General features: G+C 51.4%; 2 protein-coding genes across 4 annotated transcripts in view; one reads left to right on the top strand and one right to left on the bottom strand.

Moving 5' to 3' along the window:
- EXOC3L2 (exocyst complex component 3 like 2) overlaps positions 1 to 16,747 on the top strand; it is a 28,462-nt gene extending 11,715 nt beyond the window's left edge. For 2 of the 3 annotated variants that reach the window (XM_069088992.1, XM_069088993.1), the window contains exons 3-12: positions 246 to 882; positions 1,397 to 1,508; positions 4,094 to 4,195; positions 6,222 to 6,322; positions 8,568 to 8,678; positions 9,318 to 9,453; positions 10,035 to 10,157; positions 11,042 to 11,197; positions 12,545 to 12,666; positions 13,787 to 16,747. In XM_069088992.1, coding sequence (XP_068945093.1) covers positions 246 to 882; positions 1,397 to 1,508; positions 4,094 to 4,195; positions 6,222 to 6,322; positions 8,568 to 8,678; positions 9,318 to 9,453; positions 10,035 to 10,157; positions 11,042 to 11,197; positions 12,545 to 12,666; positions 13,787 to 14,075 — 1,889 coding nt within the window. In that variant the 3' untranslated portion in view covers positions 14,076 to 16,747. The remainder of the gene's footprint in view (positions 1 to 245; positions 883 to 1,396; positions 1,509 to 4,093; positions 4,196 to 6,221; positions 6,323 to 8,567; positions 8,679 to 9,317; positions 9,454 to 10,034; positions 10,158 to 11,041; positions 11,198 to 12,544; positions 12,667 to 13,786) is intronic. The other variant, XM_069088994.1, reaches the window with a different exon arrangement.
- LOC138161926 (very-long-chain 3-oxoacyl-CoA reductase-like) overlaps positions 16,506 to 17,135 on the bottom strand; it is an 18,202-nt gene continuing 17,572 nt past the window's right edge. The window contains exon 11 of the mRNA XM_069089007.1: positions 16,506 to 16,812. Coding sequence (XP_068945108.1) covers positions 16,717 to 16,812 — 96 coding nt within the window. The 3' untranslated portion in view covers positions 16,506 to 16,716. The remainder of the gene's footprint in view (positions 16,813 to 17,135) is intronic.

Here is a 17,135-nt window from a genome sequence, read left to right as displayed (position 1 = left end):
TCTCTCTCTCTCTCTCTCTCTCTCTCTGTCTCTGTCTCTCTGTCTCTCTCTTTCCCTCTCTCTCCTTCCCTCCCTCCCTCTCTCTCCTCTTCTCTTCGCTCCTCCACTCCCCTCCCCTTCTCTCTCCCTCTGTTTTCTCTACCCACTCCACTTTTCACTATCCACCTCCATCTCAATGTTTCTGTCCCCCTATCTCTTGGTCCCCTCTGACCCTCACTCCCCCCATGGTGCTTTTTTTCCCATAGTCCTAGAGATCCTCAGCTTGATCCAGAAGCGAGAATTGGCACGGGCAGATGAACACATCCTGGAGTTAGAGGCTGAGGAGAAACTGGTGACATCAGGGTCCAGCCCTGGCAGCCTAGGGGAGGCCCGGGGTCTCCCTGAGGGCCGTAGGGCCCGAGATGTGACCCTTCTCTATGAAGCTTTGCAGAGAGAGCTCTGGGCACTGGTCAGGGAGACACTGGCAGACCCTGGAGCTACTGGAGGGACTGGAGGGGCCCCCCTGACCCAGTTAGGCCAGGTCCTGGCCCAGGAAGAGGAGGCTGATGGGCTCCGGGGACCAGGGGCAGCCAGGAGGTTCCGGGCCCGCTGGGCAGAAGCTGTGTGCCAGGTGGCTGGAGAGCGACTGGAGGCTGCTGCCAGAGCAGAGACTGAGGCCATGGCTGGGAGACTGGAGGCCCTGAGGTCTAGGCTGCTGGCAGACATGGGGGCTGTTCGGACCCGCCTGGCACCTGCTTACCCACCGAACCTGGGAGCCTTTGATGTCTACCTTCGGGGTTATCATGGAGCCCTCTCTGATTGGCTGAGGAAGGCCACCTACCATTGGCTACCTCTGGCTGACCGCTATGCCCTCCTATACTGGCACAACCAAGTTTATCCAAGGTGAGACCCTGAAGAGGAAAGGAGAAAGGGACTGGGCAATGGAGTGGGGAGAGGGGAACAACAGAACGGAGAAGTCAGAATCCCTCCTTCCCTCCTGTGAGCCTCAGTTTCCGCCCAGTAAAATAAAGGAGTTGGACTAGAAGGCATTTTAGGCACCCTTTCAGCTCTGACCTTCTTTTCCCCTAAATTTTAAAGGCCCTTTCAAATTTAACACCCTCTGTTCTAAGGCCCCTTCTTCCTTTAAACAATCCACCAACCCCCTACCCCTGGCTTGCTCAGTCTCTAAGATGTCAGTGGCAAAAGCTATGCTGAGGACTACATTTGCTCCAGAGGCCACCATGGCAGCTTCAGGAGGTGCTGGAGGGACAGGGCTTAGCTGCTCCGTGTCTCAGAGAAGAAGGGGAGGGGTGGGACCAGGGCAAGGGTTTTGTCGCTTTTCTGGGACTATTTCTCTCCTTCCCCTCCTTCTTTCCTTTTTCTCTGCCTCACTACATCCTCCCTTGCCTGCCCTTAGGGAGATCTTGGGCCTGGTGAACATGGTGGCCCTGGAGAATGGACAACTGGGGCCCCTCCTTCCCGCTGAAACCGTTCGGAGCCTGGAGGATGAATGTGTGACTGACGTCAAGGTGACCTGGGAGGAAGGGGAAGGCATCCACGTGGGTCACCAGGGGTTTACAGGGTTCCCTGCCTTCCTGGCCTTGGGCAAGTCTATGCTTCTCCAGGTCTATGACTCAAAGATTCTGATGGTCTTTGGACTGGTGAGGCCAGAACTAAAAAGAACTAATAGAGAATTGAAACTCAGGACAGATACAGACAGAGCCCTAAGGAGAATAATTCTCACCTGGAGGCAGGTGGAGATAGCTGTCAGCATGAGGGCAGGATGCAAGGGGCCAAGGCTGCATGCAGTCATGCAGAGGTGGGACCCCCCCCCCTTGGGGCAGGTGACAGGCCTTAGTGGCTACGTGTCTGAACAAAAAGTGGGGGCAAAGGGATCGGAGGATACCCTTCTTCCTTTTCCTCTGCTCCCACCCCAAACATGTGAGAACAGAGAGCACCCCACCAACTGGGAGCCAGGAAAGGGGGGAATCCCAAAGGCAGGGCTGAGCAAAGAACACGTTCCAGGCTCGAGGGCCAGACAGCCTGCATGAAGCAGGGGGGTGCAATTCTCATTTCTTTTTTTCAAGTGAAAACTTTTCATACTTTTTCCCAATTACATGTAACAACAATTTTAACTTTTTAAAATTTTGACTTCCAAATTCTCTCCTTCCCTCTTCTCCTTCCTTGAGAAAACAATCTGAGACAGATTATACATGTGCAGTCATGCAAAACATTGGAATGCTAATTTCAGGGAAAGACTAGTGGTCTGGGCTGGCTGGAATGCAGACAGCACAAAGAAGAATCATGTGCAATAAGTGTGGAAGAGCTGGAGCCCCCTTGGACGGCTTTAAATGCCGTGCCATGCCATGCAAGGCATAGCAGCTAGCTAATGTCTGTCCTCTGTCTATCCATCTACATCTCTGTTGGCCCAAAGGACTGTGGGTGTTGGCTAGTCTCGGATTCCTATAGGGGATTCTGGGGGGCTGTGGTTTGTTTTATTTTCTTCTTTTTCTATTTCTAGTGCTTAGTACATCTGGCATATAAGTGCCTAATAGATGCTCTCTCTAGTCTGTCTGTCTATCCATCCACATCTATCTGTCTTTCTACCCATCTATCCATCTATCTATCTGCCTATTTCTATTTGTCTTAGGCAGAAGGGAGTTACTAATGGTTCTTGAGGTGGGCAGTTACATGCTCTTGTGAGAGTATTTTAGGGAATGGAGACTAGAGAGATGAAGAATGAGAAATGTCACTAACCTGGAGGTGATCTGGCCTTTTTTCATATTGTTTGGCCAAAGAGTCTCAGCTTTTACTTTAATTACTATCCTGAACAATGAATATTTAGTGTTTTCTTCATGGAGTTGGAAGTTAATACCCTGAAGGGAGAGCTAATGTGAAGCAGACTGATTTTTCCTAGAGAAATTTTGGGTTGGGGCAGGAGTCACTACCACAGTTTTGGTAATTATTGATAAGCCTCCAAGATTAATTTGGGGCTCTGTCTAGGCAGAGTCCTACCTCTGAACTACAGGATATGATTGCTAAATTCTAACACGTAGCAAGAAAGGGATGGTTTATGCGCACCTAGAAAGGGAAGCTTTAATCTTTAAGGGCCTAGCATAGCTTCAGCAAAAACATATCGGGGAGGGTCAGGAGGGTGTAGTGTTGGGAAGGCCTCAGCATTGGGAAGACCTAGATTCAAAGCTTGTCTCTCATACTCTGGGCAAACCTCTGCTTGCTGCAAGAGACTCTCCAAGTCTGGAAGGTAGTTAAAAGTTGTGAATCTGTATTGGTAGTGAGGCTTTCCTCACCACGAATTCCCTATTTGAAAGAAATCAAAGGTCTAGATCAACCAGCTTAACAACCAACACAGCCCCAAATTTCGTGCCAGACCCATCCTTTTATCCTTTATTGAAAGGTTCCTAAATAGGCAGGTCTATGGAATGCAGTAGACGCTGGGGTTGGGGTCTCAAACCCAGTGAGGATCAGCTGAGGGAATAAAAGAGCTTAGGGCTGGCAAAGAGGAGCCTCAGGGACATGGCAGCTGCCATGTGGGGTGGAGAAGAATCAGGCTTCTCCCTCCTGGGCACCCGAGGACACAAGTCATAGCAAAGAGTGGGAGCCGCAGCTTCAAAGAGGTGGGTTTAGGCTTGATGCCCCCCGCCCTGACGATTAGAGTTATTCAAGAGGGGAATCATAGACTGACCCCAGAGGTGACGAGCTCCCCTTCACTGGAGGCCTCCATTAATGGCCAGGTGCCTCCTTCATTGGAGATCTTGGAAAGAGGATTCCCCTTCACTAACATGTGAGTGAGGCTGGTCCAAGTGACCACTGAAGTCTCTTCCAACTGGGCCAGACATGTATGATTCCCTCAAGTCTCAGACTGCATGAGTCTTTGTCTAAAGTTCTCTGGGCCAAAGGTCCTCTAAGGTTCCAAACTTCTAGAATTCTTCTAAATCTCTGGGTCTGTCTAGGGCTCCACTGTATATGGGATGTGGTACACTCTGGGAGCGAAGGGAATTGTGGGGAGGAAAGGAACGCTCTCCCCTCCCCCCCCACACCACTTCCCTGAACTTTTCCTCTGGGGATCAAATCATACCCCCTTCTGTTTTCCCAGGCTCAGACCCGAGCTGCTCTGCTCCAAACCCTGCAGGAAGAGGAAGAGCTATGGATCGGGACTGAAGACCAACCCAGCAGCCTGGCTCAAGATGTCTGTGAGGTGTGTGTGTGTGTAAGGTGTGTGAGAGGTATGTGTATATGTGTGTGAGATGTATGTGTATATGTGTATGAGATGTATGTGTAAGTTGTGTGTATGAGGTGTGTTATATGTGTGTGTAAGATGTGTGTGTAAGGTGTGTGTATAAGGTGTGTGAGAGGTATGTGTGTAAGGTGTGTATAAGGTATGTGATATGTGTATATAAGGTGTGTGAGAGGTGTGTGTGTAAGATGTATGCGAGATGTGTGTGTAAGGTGTGTATATAAGGTGTGTGAGATGTGTGTGTGAGATGTGAGCAAGGTGTGTGTATAAGGTGTGTGAGAGGTATGTATATATGTGTGTGCGATGTATGTGTAAGGTGTGTGATATGTGTGTAAGGTATGTGAGGTATGTATATGTGTGTGAGGTGTGTGTTAGGTGTGTGAGATGTGTGTGAGATGTGTGTATGAGGTGTGTGTAAGATGTGTGTGAGAGGTGTGTGTGTAAGATGTGTGTGCAAGATGCGTGTATAAGTGTGAGGCATGTGGGTGAGGTGTGTATATAAGGTTGTGAGAGGTATGTGTATATGTGTGTATATATATGTGTGTGTGTAAGGCATGTGTATAAGGTGTGTGATAGGTTGGTGTGTGAGATGTGTGTAAGGTATGTGAGAGGTATGTGTATAAGGTGTGTGAGATGTGTGTGTATAAGGCTTGTCCTTCTGGGAAGGGACAGAGGAGAGCATTAGCACCCACTCCTATGAGGAAGAAGAAGGGATTGGGAGAGGGGGCTGGAGGGGGAGGGGAGGCTCTTTCTAATTTTTCTGAGTCCATAATTCTAAGGATGAGCAAAGTAGATGATGCTGGTCTATAAATCCAAAGGTTCCTTGGTGCCTCATTCTTTGATTCAAAAATGCTGAATGAGGGGCGGCCAGGTAGCACAGCGAGTAAGAGCACCGGCTCCAGTGTCAGACTGACCTGGAGATCGAATCCCGGGCTCAGACACTCAGCACCCACCCAGAAACACCTGGCCGTGTAACCTTGAGCAAGTTACTTAACCCCAATTGCTTAGGGGCAGCCAGGTGGCTCAGCGAGTAAGAGCACCGGCTCCAGTGTCGGGATGACCTGGAGATCGAATCCTGGGCTCAGACACTCAGCACCACACCCAGAAATAATAATAACTGGCTGTGTAACCTTGAGCAAGTTACTTAACCCCGATTGCTTTAAAAAAAAAATGCTGAATGAGAGAAGTACGAGATTCTATTTTTCTAAGACTAAAGTCTTCTATGAGGCTGAAATTTGGAGATTCTAAAATTACATAATTCTGAGTCTAAATTACACGTATATTTTGCAACAATATAATAAATATTATTAAACAAAACTAATTTTAGAGGAAACACGAGGCAGCTAAGGTGGCTCAGTGGACAGAGTGCTGAGTGGGCCTGGAGTCAGAAAGATCTAAGTTCAAATCCAGCCTCAGACATTAACTACCTGCTGTGTGACCCTGCACAAATCACCTCATTTCTGTCTGCCTCAGTTTAGAGCACCTGGGACAGTAAGGTGGCTCAGTGGCTAGAGTCTCTAGAGCACCAGGCCTGGAGTCAGGAGAACTTGAGTTCAAATCTGGGCTCAGACACTAGCTGTGTGACCCTGGGCAAGTCACTTAACCTTCATTGTCTTAAAAAAAGTAACAGTACCTACCTTCCAAGGTTGTTGTAAGAATCAAATGTGATAGCATATGAATAACACTTTATAAACCTTAAAGCATCATATAAATGTTAGTTATTAACCTCATATTTTATCATTTAAAAAAATTAAATTATCTTATAGTCTAAGATTTTATAATCCTGACAGTCTAAAATTCTTAGATTGAAAATTCTGCAAATATAAAATTCTACAAACTTAACGATTTAAAATTTGAAAACTTGAAGATGCTTTGGGGTTATCGCAGGTAAGGAGGGAAGATCTCCAAGGGGCCAACACCATTCCAAGTGAGTAGATTACATGAGTTTAAAGAAAGGGGTTCTCACTTCTCCATGTCTATCCCCCAGCTGTTGGAAGAGCACACAGATCAAGCCCCCCGCATCAGCCAGGAATTTGGGGAGCGGATGGCACACTGCTGCCTGGGAGGGCTGGCTGAATTCCTTCAGAGGTATGGGAGGCGGGGTGATCCAGGGAGGGAAAAAGCAGCCAGACGAGAGGAAGGGGGAGGAGGGCACAGTCCAGAGATAAGTCAGGTTAAAGAGAGGCTGGCTCCAACTTTTATTTATCTCTTGTACATCTCTCTGAGCTTCAGTCTCCCCATCTGTAAAATGGGTCTTGTAACAATGGTGCTACCCGCTTTCGAGGGCTACGGTGAGGAAAAAGTTTTCCAAATCTTCAGGGTCTATGAACCGCCGCAGTTCTCAGAGCCTGTTAACTTCTCTGGGTACACCTTGTTTTCCTCTACAAAGAATGTAAGCACCTTCAGAGCAGGGACTGGCTTCGTTACTGTGTGTCTGCTTAGCACCTAGCACTGAATCACGGTGCTTAAGAAATGCAGGTGGAAGGACTGCCTGAAGTGATAGTTTCTCCCAAAGCCTGTAAGCTCCTTGAAGGCAGAGATTGTTCGAGTCTTGGGGCCTTCCAGGTTTAGCAGAATACCTTCCCCCGACACAGGGCAGCCCTTTTTTGCAACTAATCTAGGATTCAGTTCAACCCAGCATTGATTAAGCTTTTACTATTTCAGTCAGCCAGACAACAGGCATTTATTAAATAATTGTGCCAGGTCCCATGCCAATGGCTGGGAATACAAAGAAAAGGACAAAAAGACCCCAAACATCCCCCCAGTTCTCGCCTTCGGGGAGCTTACATTCAAATCTGGGAGACACCAAGCCAATAACTTTGTACATATAAGATGTATGCTAAGTAGATTGAGGCTGGTCTCAGTGGGAAGAGGTGGGATGGGTTGCGGGGAGAGACTTCCTACAAAAGGTGGCTTATGTATCAGGTATTGTCCCGGGCTCTGGGGTTACAAGGACCCCCAAAAAGGTCCTTCCCGCAAGGAGTTTCCATTATACTTGGGAGATATAGTATAGAAACAGATACATAAACAATTATTTGATTATTTAATTTGGGGGGGTGCAATTTTAAAGGAATTTCAGAAAGGAGGGAGACCTAGCAAATTGGGAGAGGGGGGAGGATTAGCAAAGGTCCCAAGTGGGAGATGGCATTGTAATTGAGCGTCAGAGAAAGCGAAGAGGGAGTATTTTCCAGGCACGAGAGACAGTCAGTGTAAAGGCATGAGGTAGGAGAGAGAATGGGAATTGCAGGTACACATTTTGTCTGGAATAGAGTAGATGAGAAGTAATGTGAGGTTAAACAGGAAAAGTAGACTGGAATCTGAAATACCAAGTAGAGGAGTTTGTATTTGATTCTTGGAGTGATAGGGAGCCATGGAAGACTTTTGAGCAGTAGTAGAGTGATGTGGTCAGAACTGTATTTTGGGAATATCACTTTGGCTGGTTGTGGAGAGTAGATTGTCAAGGGGAGACCAAACAGGAGGCTCTTGCAATAAGACTGTCGAGAGGTGCTTGAGGGAGCCTGGTGGCTAGAGAGAAGGGAGCAGACACTCAGGATACAAAGAATGAACAACAACTGGGAACTGGTTGACTATGAGGGAACAGAGTCTGTGGGGACTTACTGGAAAGATGGAGACATGAACTGTAGCAATGGGGGGGGGCGTGGTTTAGGAGGAGGGTAGGTTTGGGAGGAAACATTATGGGTTCTATCTGAGTTCTCAGCTATGGGACATCCAGATGGAAAAGTCCAGCAGACAGTGGTGATGTTGGCTTGGAGCTTGGGAGAGAAACATGGCTTAGATAGAGGAGTCATCTGGGACATGGGATGGCCATTGAGCCCTTGCAATGAGGTTATATGCTGAGTGAGAATATATGCCGAGAGAGAAGGGATGCCAGGATAGAATACTGGAGAACAGTAGCCATGGGGAGAAGAGAAATTATAATCATGTAGGAGAACCAGGAGGTTCTCCAAGAGAAGTGCATCATGAAAATCTCCAGAGGAGAGAGTGTTCAGGGGAGAGGGTGATAGACTGGCTCCAGAGCTGCAGAGAGGTGGAGGAGGAGGAAGAGTGAGAAAAGGTCATTGGATTTAGCAATAGAGAAATTCCTGGTGGCCCGGAAGAGGGCAGTTTCAGTCAGGTGGTGAAGATGGAAACCAGATTGCCTGAGGGTGGAGAAGGGAGTGGGAGGTGAGAAAGTGATGAGGTGAGAAAGTGATTAAACAGGTGGGGGGGGGGTGAAACCTGGAGAGCTTCCTGGAGGAGGTGACCTCAGAAGCTGGTATGAGGCAGGTGGGCTGCAAAGGGGACCCTGAATTTCCCTCTCTTGAACTTCCAGCTTCCAGCAGCGAGTAGAGCGGTTCCATGAGAACCCAAGCGTCCGAGAGCTGCCGAGTGACAGTTATATTAGTCGGACGATTACCTTGGTGAACTGTGGTCCCCCGCTTCGGTAAGTCAGACCCTAGAGAGGACGGGGAGAAGGGCCCCAAGAGAAGCTAACATTTCCCCTTCTGTTGGAGAGTCTGGCCCTATCCCAGGTGTTCTGAGGTCCTTTTATTCCTCTCCCCAACTCCATCCCCTCAGGGAAAGGGCCACAGAAATGGTCCCTTTGTGCTTCCTGGGGAGAGATAGAAAGTGACCCCCATTCTGGCCTCAAGAAAAAAGTCCTTCCCAGAGACACAGAGAGGCATCCTCCTCAGGGACACAGACTTCATAGAGACCCCTCCCCTACCGCCACTCTGAGAGAAATCTCTCCAGAGACAACATGACCCCCACAGACACACAAAGATAACTCCAGAGACAAAGAGAAACTCCATTAGAAAGACTATTCAAAGATAAAGAGAGATTCCTCCAAGAGACAGAGACATCCCCCCATCAGAGACATGGAGAGACCTCTCACAGAGACAGAGATAAACCCATGCCCCCTGCCCACCACTAAGATAAAGAGAGACCCTCCAAAGACAGAGTTACCCCTCCTCCAAACATGGAGAGACACACTCCCCTGCCCGCCTGCCCAAGATGTGGAGTGAGCCAGCTGGGACCCAAGGCCATTTAGTGAGGAGCCCTGGCTTCTCCCCCCACCCCCCAGGGCCCTGGCTGAGCGTCTGGCCCGGGTGGGGCCCTCAGAGAGCGAGCCTGCTCGAGAGGCAGCTGCAAGTGCTCTGGACCGCGTCACTCGCCTCTGTCACCGAGTCCTGGCTGACCTGCTCTTTCAAGAACTGCAGGTCAGTCCTAGGAAGCCTCTGGCCACCTTTCCAAAGTGACTAGAAAAGGGGGACCGGGAGCTATGACAAGGGTCGGATCAGGATCAGATCAAGGTCTGGCCAGCCAGAAACCAGACTAAGACAAAGGAAGAAAGGAAAGAAAGGGGAGGGAGCAGAACAGAGGGAGGAGGGAGAGATGTCTGCAGAGGGCCCCGCTTGGGGGGTGGGTCTGGGCCTCAGCCCTCACTGGCTGCCCGTGGCCTGCTATCCCGTGGCTACACTGTGGCGATGGCCGGGCCTCTGGGCTGGGATGAGTGTGACGCTGCACTTGATTTTGTGCTCAAGTCTGGGACTCTGTGCAATGGGGGGCCATGAATTGGATGAGCATTAATTAGGAGAGCTTCAGCTTTGGCCACCTGTGTGTGCTCAACCCCTCCCATGCCCGCAAAGGCACCAACGGCTCATGGATCCCCCCATTAAAGCTGGAAGGGGCAGAATCCCTGACTCACCTACTTACGGACTCAGGGGCCTGGGGGTCGGGGGGAAGGGGCTTGTGAGTCAGATGAACCCTGATCTCCTCTCCTTTCTCTGGACAAATCCAGCCCCACTTCTCCAAACTGATGCGTCGGAAGTGGCTGACCAGCTCTGAGGCCCTGGATGGCATTGTGGGGACCCTGGGAGCTCAGGCTTTGGCCCTCAGAAGAATGCATGACCGGCCCTACCAGGTATGAATGGACATGTCCACAGGTGGGAGGAAAGGGACGGTTGGAGAATGGTCAGGGAGAGGGGCAGAAAAATGAAAGCGGCAAGAGATCCCCCCTTCTCCCGGTGCCTTTGCCCTGCCTCCTCTTCCTCCAAAATTGGATCTCTGTGTCTAGTCTAGCCCCATCTCTGCCATCTGTCTTTTTTCATAATATCCATCCTCTGTATCTCTCTGTCTCCCTTCCTCCCTCACCCCCCTCTCTCCCCGTCTCTCTCTTCTCCTCTCCATCTCTCCCTCTCCCTCTCTCTCTCCCCCTTTCCCTCCCCTCCCCCCCCCTGACCCTCCTTCCCCCCCCTCCCCTCTCTCACTCTCCCCCCTCTCTAACTTTCTCCCCTCTCCCTCTCTCTAACTCTCATTTCTATGACCCCACATCTCCCCTCACACCCTTTTGTATCTCTTAAATATTTCCTTCTTGGGGTGGCTAGGTGGCACAGTGAATAGAGCACCGGCCCTGGAGTCAGGAGGACCTGAGTTCAAATCCAGCCTCAGACACTTAACACTTACTAGCCGTGTGACCTTGGGCAAGTCACTTAACTCCAATTGCCCTGCCCTCCTCCCTCCAAAAAGCAAAACCAAAAATATTTCCTCCTCTCTATGTACCTTATATCTCTCCCCCTTCTGTGTCCCCCAGTCTCTCCCCCTTTTCTCTCTTCCTGTTTTCATTTCCGCATCTCCTTTTGTCCTGTATCTCCCCATCTAAATCCCCATAGTTTCTTCCCCTCTCCCTCCCCCTCCATGCCCTCCAATATCCCCTCCATCTTTCTCCTTGCTCTGTCCTGATAATCTCTCTCTCCCTGCTCCACATCCCTGTGTCTCCCCTTTGTACTCACTCTGCTCTGTGCCTAGGCCCTAGTGGGAGAGCTGCACCGAAGGGCACTGATAGAATACGTCCGGCCCTTGCTGAGGGGCCGCCTTCGCTGCCGATCTGCCCGCTCCAGGAGCCGCGTGGCCGGGAGGCTGAGGGATGAGGCTGCCCAGCTCCAGAGGCTCTTCAGGAGGCTGGTTAGTGATGGGAAGAAGGGGGAGGGGGAAGGCTCAGAGGGACAGAAACCTGGACCCAAAGAACCTCAGAGCACTTTAGGACCTTCCACTTAAAAAGCAAGTTCTGGGATCCTTAGGGGAATATCCCATTCCTTAGACTATTAGATTCTTAGTGTCTTGGCCTCTGGGAATTTGGGAACCTTAGACCCCGTGGGCTGAGCTGCCTGGGAGGGGGCAGGGTCCCGCTCCTTGGGGATCTTCACACCAAGGCTCAAGGACGCCTGGTGGAATTCTGCCCAGGCCCACTGGAGTCTTAGGATCAGAGAATCAGGCTCTTAGACTTCCTCAGCAGAGGTGACATTGCTGTTACTCTCCAAGGCCTCGAAGTGCTTCATATACATGCCCTCATTTAGGTTAGCTCTCCATTTTACAGATGAGGAGACTGAGTCCTGGGGAGGGAGAAGGTCATATAAGCAGGCAGCTAGATGACCTAAGTAGAGCTGTCCAACTCAGGGCACCCACAAGCAGTGGGCAAAACTCCTGAGTTAGGCCTGAACCAGATTAAAACGCTATCAGGAGATACCTAACAAAATACAGCATGGTATAGATAATGTGACTTTGTGGTTTTCTGAGTCCACATGCAGCCTCACAGGGATTCTCTTCTATATGAGTTTGACATCACTGAAGAAAAGAATGCTGAGTCAAAAGTCAGCAAGACCTGAATTCAAATTGTGCCCTGATACTAGCTGTGTGACCCTGGCAGTCACCTGCTGCTTGCCTCAATTTCCTCATCTTTAAAATGGGGATAGTACAGCACCTACCTTACAGAGTTGTGTGTGAGGACCAAATAAGATATGCAATAGATACACTTTTTAAATTTTTTTAGAGACAATCGGGGTTAAGTGACTAGCTAAGTCACACAGCTAGTAAAGTCTGAGGCCAGATTGGAACTCAGGTCCTCCTGATTCCAAGGCCAGAACTCTATCCACCACACCACCTAGCTGCCCCAACACATGCACTTTAAAAAGCGTGATAGAAATGAAAGTATATAGAAATGGGGTTTGAACTCAGTTACTGTAAGTCTGGAGTAAACTTTCTTTGGCTGGAAAAGCTAAGTAACCTGGCTGCCTGCCGGTTTGAAGGTATCTTAGACCATGGAGTCAGGGCCAGAAGGTACCTTAGGGATTGATCATCTATCTCCCTCAATGTCCATGTCCCAGAGGAAGGAGCTGCCTTGCCCTGGGTCCCCAGATGAGTCAGGAGTGAGCTGGGATGCCAGGTGTCAGCTGCTGATTGGAGGCTGGGGGGCCTAGACAAGAGAGGGCTCTGGGAAGGATGCCCTGGCTAGTGCTGCTTTCTTGTCCTCAGGAGTCTCAGGCCTCATGGCTGGATGCTGTGGTACCACATCTGGCTGAAGTTTTGCAGCTGGAGGATACACCCAGCATCCAGGTGGAGGTTGGGGTCTTGGTTCGTGACTATCCTGATATCAGGTGAGGGGAGGAGTGGGGAGAGAACCTGGGGACCCAGAGGCTGACAAAATGATTGATCATAGCAACAACAACCACTGAGAAGGGCCACTGGGCAGGTGGGCGGTGGGGCTAGGATTCGAACCCAGGGCCCCTGCCTCCTGAGTCTGGCCTCTTTCCACCTCACTTCCTGCCCAAGGTGCCCTGGGCCCCGGGCCAGCTCTGGGCTGGCTGACGTGGCCTTCTGGGGTTTTGGCTCAGCTTTTCCTCGTTTCCTGCCCCCGGGGGTGGAGTGAGCGTGTCTGACGGCCGTTTCCTGCCCCGGCCCCTCCCGCTCACACCCGCCGCTGCTGTGGGCACAGGGGAGACAAACAGGAGGCCACAGGAAGGGCCCGGAGGTGGAGGGTGGGGAGAAGAGGAGGGAGAGGAAGAGGAGGTGGGGAGGGCCACAGGGCAGGCAGGCGGCACGGCCACTAGTAGCCCCTGGGGAGCATGATGGGAGCCCAGGGACACCCAGTGAAACCCTGAGGGGGCCTATGAACCAGGGGCGCGCAACCTACCAACACAGGGGCGCGCACATGTGCGCGCACACACACACACACACACACACACACACACACACACACACACACACAGGCATCTCTGATGAATGACCTGAAGATCGGGGGTCTTGAGACTTATTGGAGGGACACCCGCTGGGTGTTCTTCAGAGCTGGGGGTTTGGGTCTGGGTTCTTTCTGGGCTCTAGAGATAAAGATTCCAGGACTAACTTGCCTGAGGGGGAGGTCTATTCTGGAGCTGACTGTATAGGGAGTGAAACTCCCAGATCTGTATTGCTATGGTACTGAGAGTTCTGGATCTGGGTTTAGGGGTTCTATAGCTGACTTTTGGGGTAGTGAGGGGTTCTGGATTCCAGCACTTGGGGAGAACAATGGCTCTAGATCTTTTGGGGGGGGGCCTTTGGGATTGAACTAGGGTGAGAATTAAGCTTGAAGGTTTGATAACCCCTCCCAAACATAATGATGGTTCTGGATATGGGGCTCTGGGTTCTAGAGTTGGCTTTGGGAGGGTTTCGAGCCCCATGTCTGGATAGAATGATGGTTCTGGACCCGGAGACCCATGATATCCTCTCATCTCTCCTTAGGAGGAAGCATGTGGCTGCCCTCTTAGATGTGCGGGGCCTCCGAAGCGCAGCTGCCCGCCATGAGATACTGGCTGTGGCCCGGGACCTGGAGCAGAGCGGGGAAGGGGCCGCTGCCCCTCCCAGGGACCGAGCTTTTTTTGCTGACATTTCTGTCCCTCGGCCCCCTTTCTGTCTGGGCCTCCCCCTCCCACTTGCCCGACTACCCCTCACCCGACTCTCTAGGCCCGATCTTGCCTGCCTGCCCAGGCCCCGCCCTCGGCCCCCTGCCCGGCCTCGTGCCCAGCCCTGAGCACACCTGGGCCTCCTAGAACCTGCCCTGTGATGCTGCTGTCCCAGCTGGGAAGCCTGTGTCTTCTCCCTTTCCCCCAACATCTGCTGCTGAGAAAGACCCTGCCCCAAGGAAGGATTCTGTCCCTGGGTTTAAAACCAGGTCGTGGAGCACGAGATGTCAGAGCCAGGAGAGTCCTCCGAACAGAATGCCAGAGCTAGGAGAACCCTAGGAACACAGACTATCAGAGCTGGAGGGGCATCAGGACGGGGAGAACCTCTAGAACCCTGACTGTCAGACGAGGAAGAACCTCAGGGCTGGGAGGGCCCTTAAAACAGAGAGTTCAGGTTGAAAAGGAAGTCAGAACATAGATCAATAACGAATCACTAAACATTTACTAAGCGTTCCAGGCACTACTCTAAGTGCATGACTATCATGGGGGAAGATGCATCAGCTCCTTCAGTTTTGTTCCCCCATTTTATAGCCAGGAGAACTGAGGCTCGTGAGTGAGGAAAGGGACTTCCCCTAGGTCACACAGCAAGCCAGTGGCAGAGCTGGGAGCCCGGGCTGCTCCTGTGTTAGGGTAGGTCCCATAGAAATATTGGAGGCTGTGCCTTGCTCTGCCCAGTCTCCATCTCTCTTCCCTCTAAACTTCTTCTTGGGGTGGCTCCTTATGTAATAAAGAGTGTATGATTATGAAATAAATATGTTTCTATTTAACAAGCAACTGAGGCTGTCTTGTGTTGGGAAGTAGGGGTGGATGGAAAGGGGACCCTAAGGCAAGGGTGGGGAACCAAGCCCTCTCTCCCACATTGAGCTGGGCCAGAAGTGAGGGGCCTGAACCCCAAGATGGTTAGGGCTGCCTAGGAGGAATCCCCTTGCCAGAGGAGAAGTGGTGGCCTTCCCTTCTGAGCAGGAACTTTGGCCCCATGCCTCACCACTGGTGCTTTAGGGCCCCCTCCATAAAGAGGAAGTGAAGGGGTTCCCCTCTTACTGCTCTCCCTACCCCAAAGGTTTCAGATATCTAGGAATTTACGGGATAAGATTTAGAGGTGGAAGGAACTTCAGAGGCCAGCTAGTTCAATTTCCCCCTTCCCCCTTCCTTTTACAGGTAAGGAAGACCAGTCCGGAGGATGGCAGCGAGCTGTCCAAGGTCACAAAGTTAGTGTTAGAAGTAGGATTTGAACTCGGTGCTCTTCCCATGGCCCCCATAAAAAGAGGCATCTGGTCTCAGCTGAGCTCCTCACACATGCTGCCACACCCGGGCTACCACACTGGCTGCTTCCAAGAAGCCTTTCAGGGTCAAACTCCAAAAGGCAGGGAGTTCCAGGGAGCCCTCCAGCCAGTGGAGGGAAGTCAAGGCCTTCTCCAATCTCTTCTTCCCAGCCTCTAGTCTTGGTTAAGTAGAAAAAACTCTAGCCTGGGAGCTAGGAGGGGGAGGTTGAGTCCTGCCCCTGCTCTGTCTCACTGTGAGACTCCAAGCTAGTTCACACCCCTTCCCCTGGCCTCAGTTTCCCCATTTCTCAAGAGGACCTTGGCCAAGATGACCTTTGAGGTCCCTTCCTGCTCTGACACTCTAAGATTCTGTGACTCCCTCCTGGGTCCCCAGAGGCCCTGGGACGGAGACAGGAATTTGATTTGTTTCCTTGTTTTTCTTCCTCAAGGGGTGGGGGAGGGGAGATAACTAAAGGCAGCCAAGGGTGAGGGCCGAATTCTGCCCTGTGGGAGCCACCCCTCCCAGCTTCCAGCTAGAGGTGTTGGGAGGGCAGGGGGTGGGGCTGTGGGGAAAGGGGGAAGTGCAGGGGGGAGGGGGCAGGAGGTGGGAAGAGAGGGCTCTGCCCCTGCCCGGGTGGGCTTGGTGAACAGCTTTGGGCAAACACATCCCCCTCTCTGAGCCTCAGCCTTGATGCCATCTGAAAAGTGAGAGGCTGGTGTAGATAGAGAGCAAGGTCCCAGCTTGAACCCAAGATCCAGAATGGCAGACCTAAGGAGGACTATAAGGGATTTGGGAGATCCACCAAAATCTATACCCTCCCACCTAATTTTACAGAAAGGGAAACCAGATCAGAAACAGGAAGCCACTTTGCCCAGGGTTATAGACCAAATCAGGGAAGGAGGTCATGACTTGAACCAGAGCTCCTGGGGCCTCAATCTGCTGACTACCCCCCTGTCCCCCACCCCAGCCTGGAGTCTGTGACAACCCTGAGAGGGGGGAGCTGGGAGAGAAGAGGAGGAGGAGGAGGAGGAGGCCTTCTGCATCTCCCCCAGTCACCCCCTGCCCTTTTGGATCCCTTCAGCTTCTAAAGGGCTGCCCATGGGAAGAGAGATCAAGCTTCCTTTTCCAGGCCCCATGCAGCAGACCTGGGAGTGATGAGGGGTGGAGATGGGGCTTGGACCTGGGACTCCCATCCAGACCACGAGCTGTTGGCCATCCAACAGCTGATAGCTGGCTGAAGAGAAAGTCATTTATTATAGCAACTTATAGCTACTGCTTCTTTGGACTGGGGTTCCTCCTTGAAGGGACCCTAGGGAGCAGGACAAAGGGATAAGCCAATGAGAGAAAGGCTGTCTGTCAGCCCCCCGCATCCCTCTAGCAATAGTCATGTCCCCTCTCCCAGCACAGGGTCTCCAATTCAGCCCCGATCTCCTTCTCACAACTTCTTCAGGATCTTCTGTATTTTTTCAATAGAAAAGCCAAGAACTCCAGAAATGTCATGGTGATTTTGGAATTGCAGAACAATGGCCACAGCAGCAAGCTCTGAAAAAAGGAGGGAGCCGAGTGGTCAGCAGGAGGCCCCGGCCTCAACCTGACTGTCAGGCTCAGATCTGGCCAGAGCTCTGTGGAACTTCCCCCCTTGGGCAACTCCAGGAGAAACAGAGTCCAGGGGAGACGTTAGCTATGGAGTGGAGTTTTATTTACTGTGGTAAGCTTCTTCCAATTACACTCTAACCTGGTCTGGGCAGGACTTTGGTATTTTTCAGTCCAGGAGTTTTGACATCTCTAGACTAAATTATCTCTAAGGCCCTCCTAGCTCTGACATCCCCTGTTCTGAGGCCCCTCCCAGCCCTGACATCCCCTGT

The sequence above is a fragment of the Petaurus breviceps genome, unplaced genomic scaffold, assembly GCF_028583685.1.
Source record: "Petaurus breviceps papuanus isolate PSGF00001 unplaced genomic scaffold, PetGlider_PUasm1.0 185, whole genome shotgun sequence".
Classification (NCBI taxonomy): Eukaryota; Metazoa; Chordata; class Mammalia; order Diprotodontia; family Petauridae; genus Petaurus; species Petaurus breviceps.
Note: the sequence above shows the minus strand (reverse complement) of the source record. Positions and strands in the feature narration are given on the sequence as shown.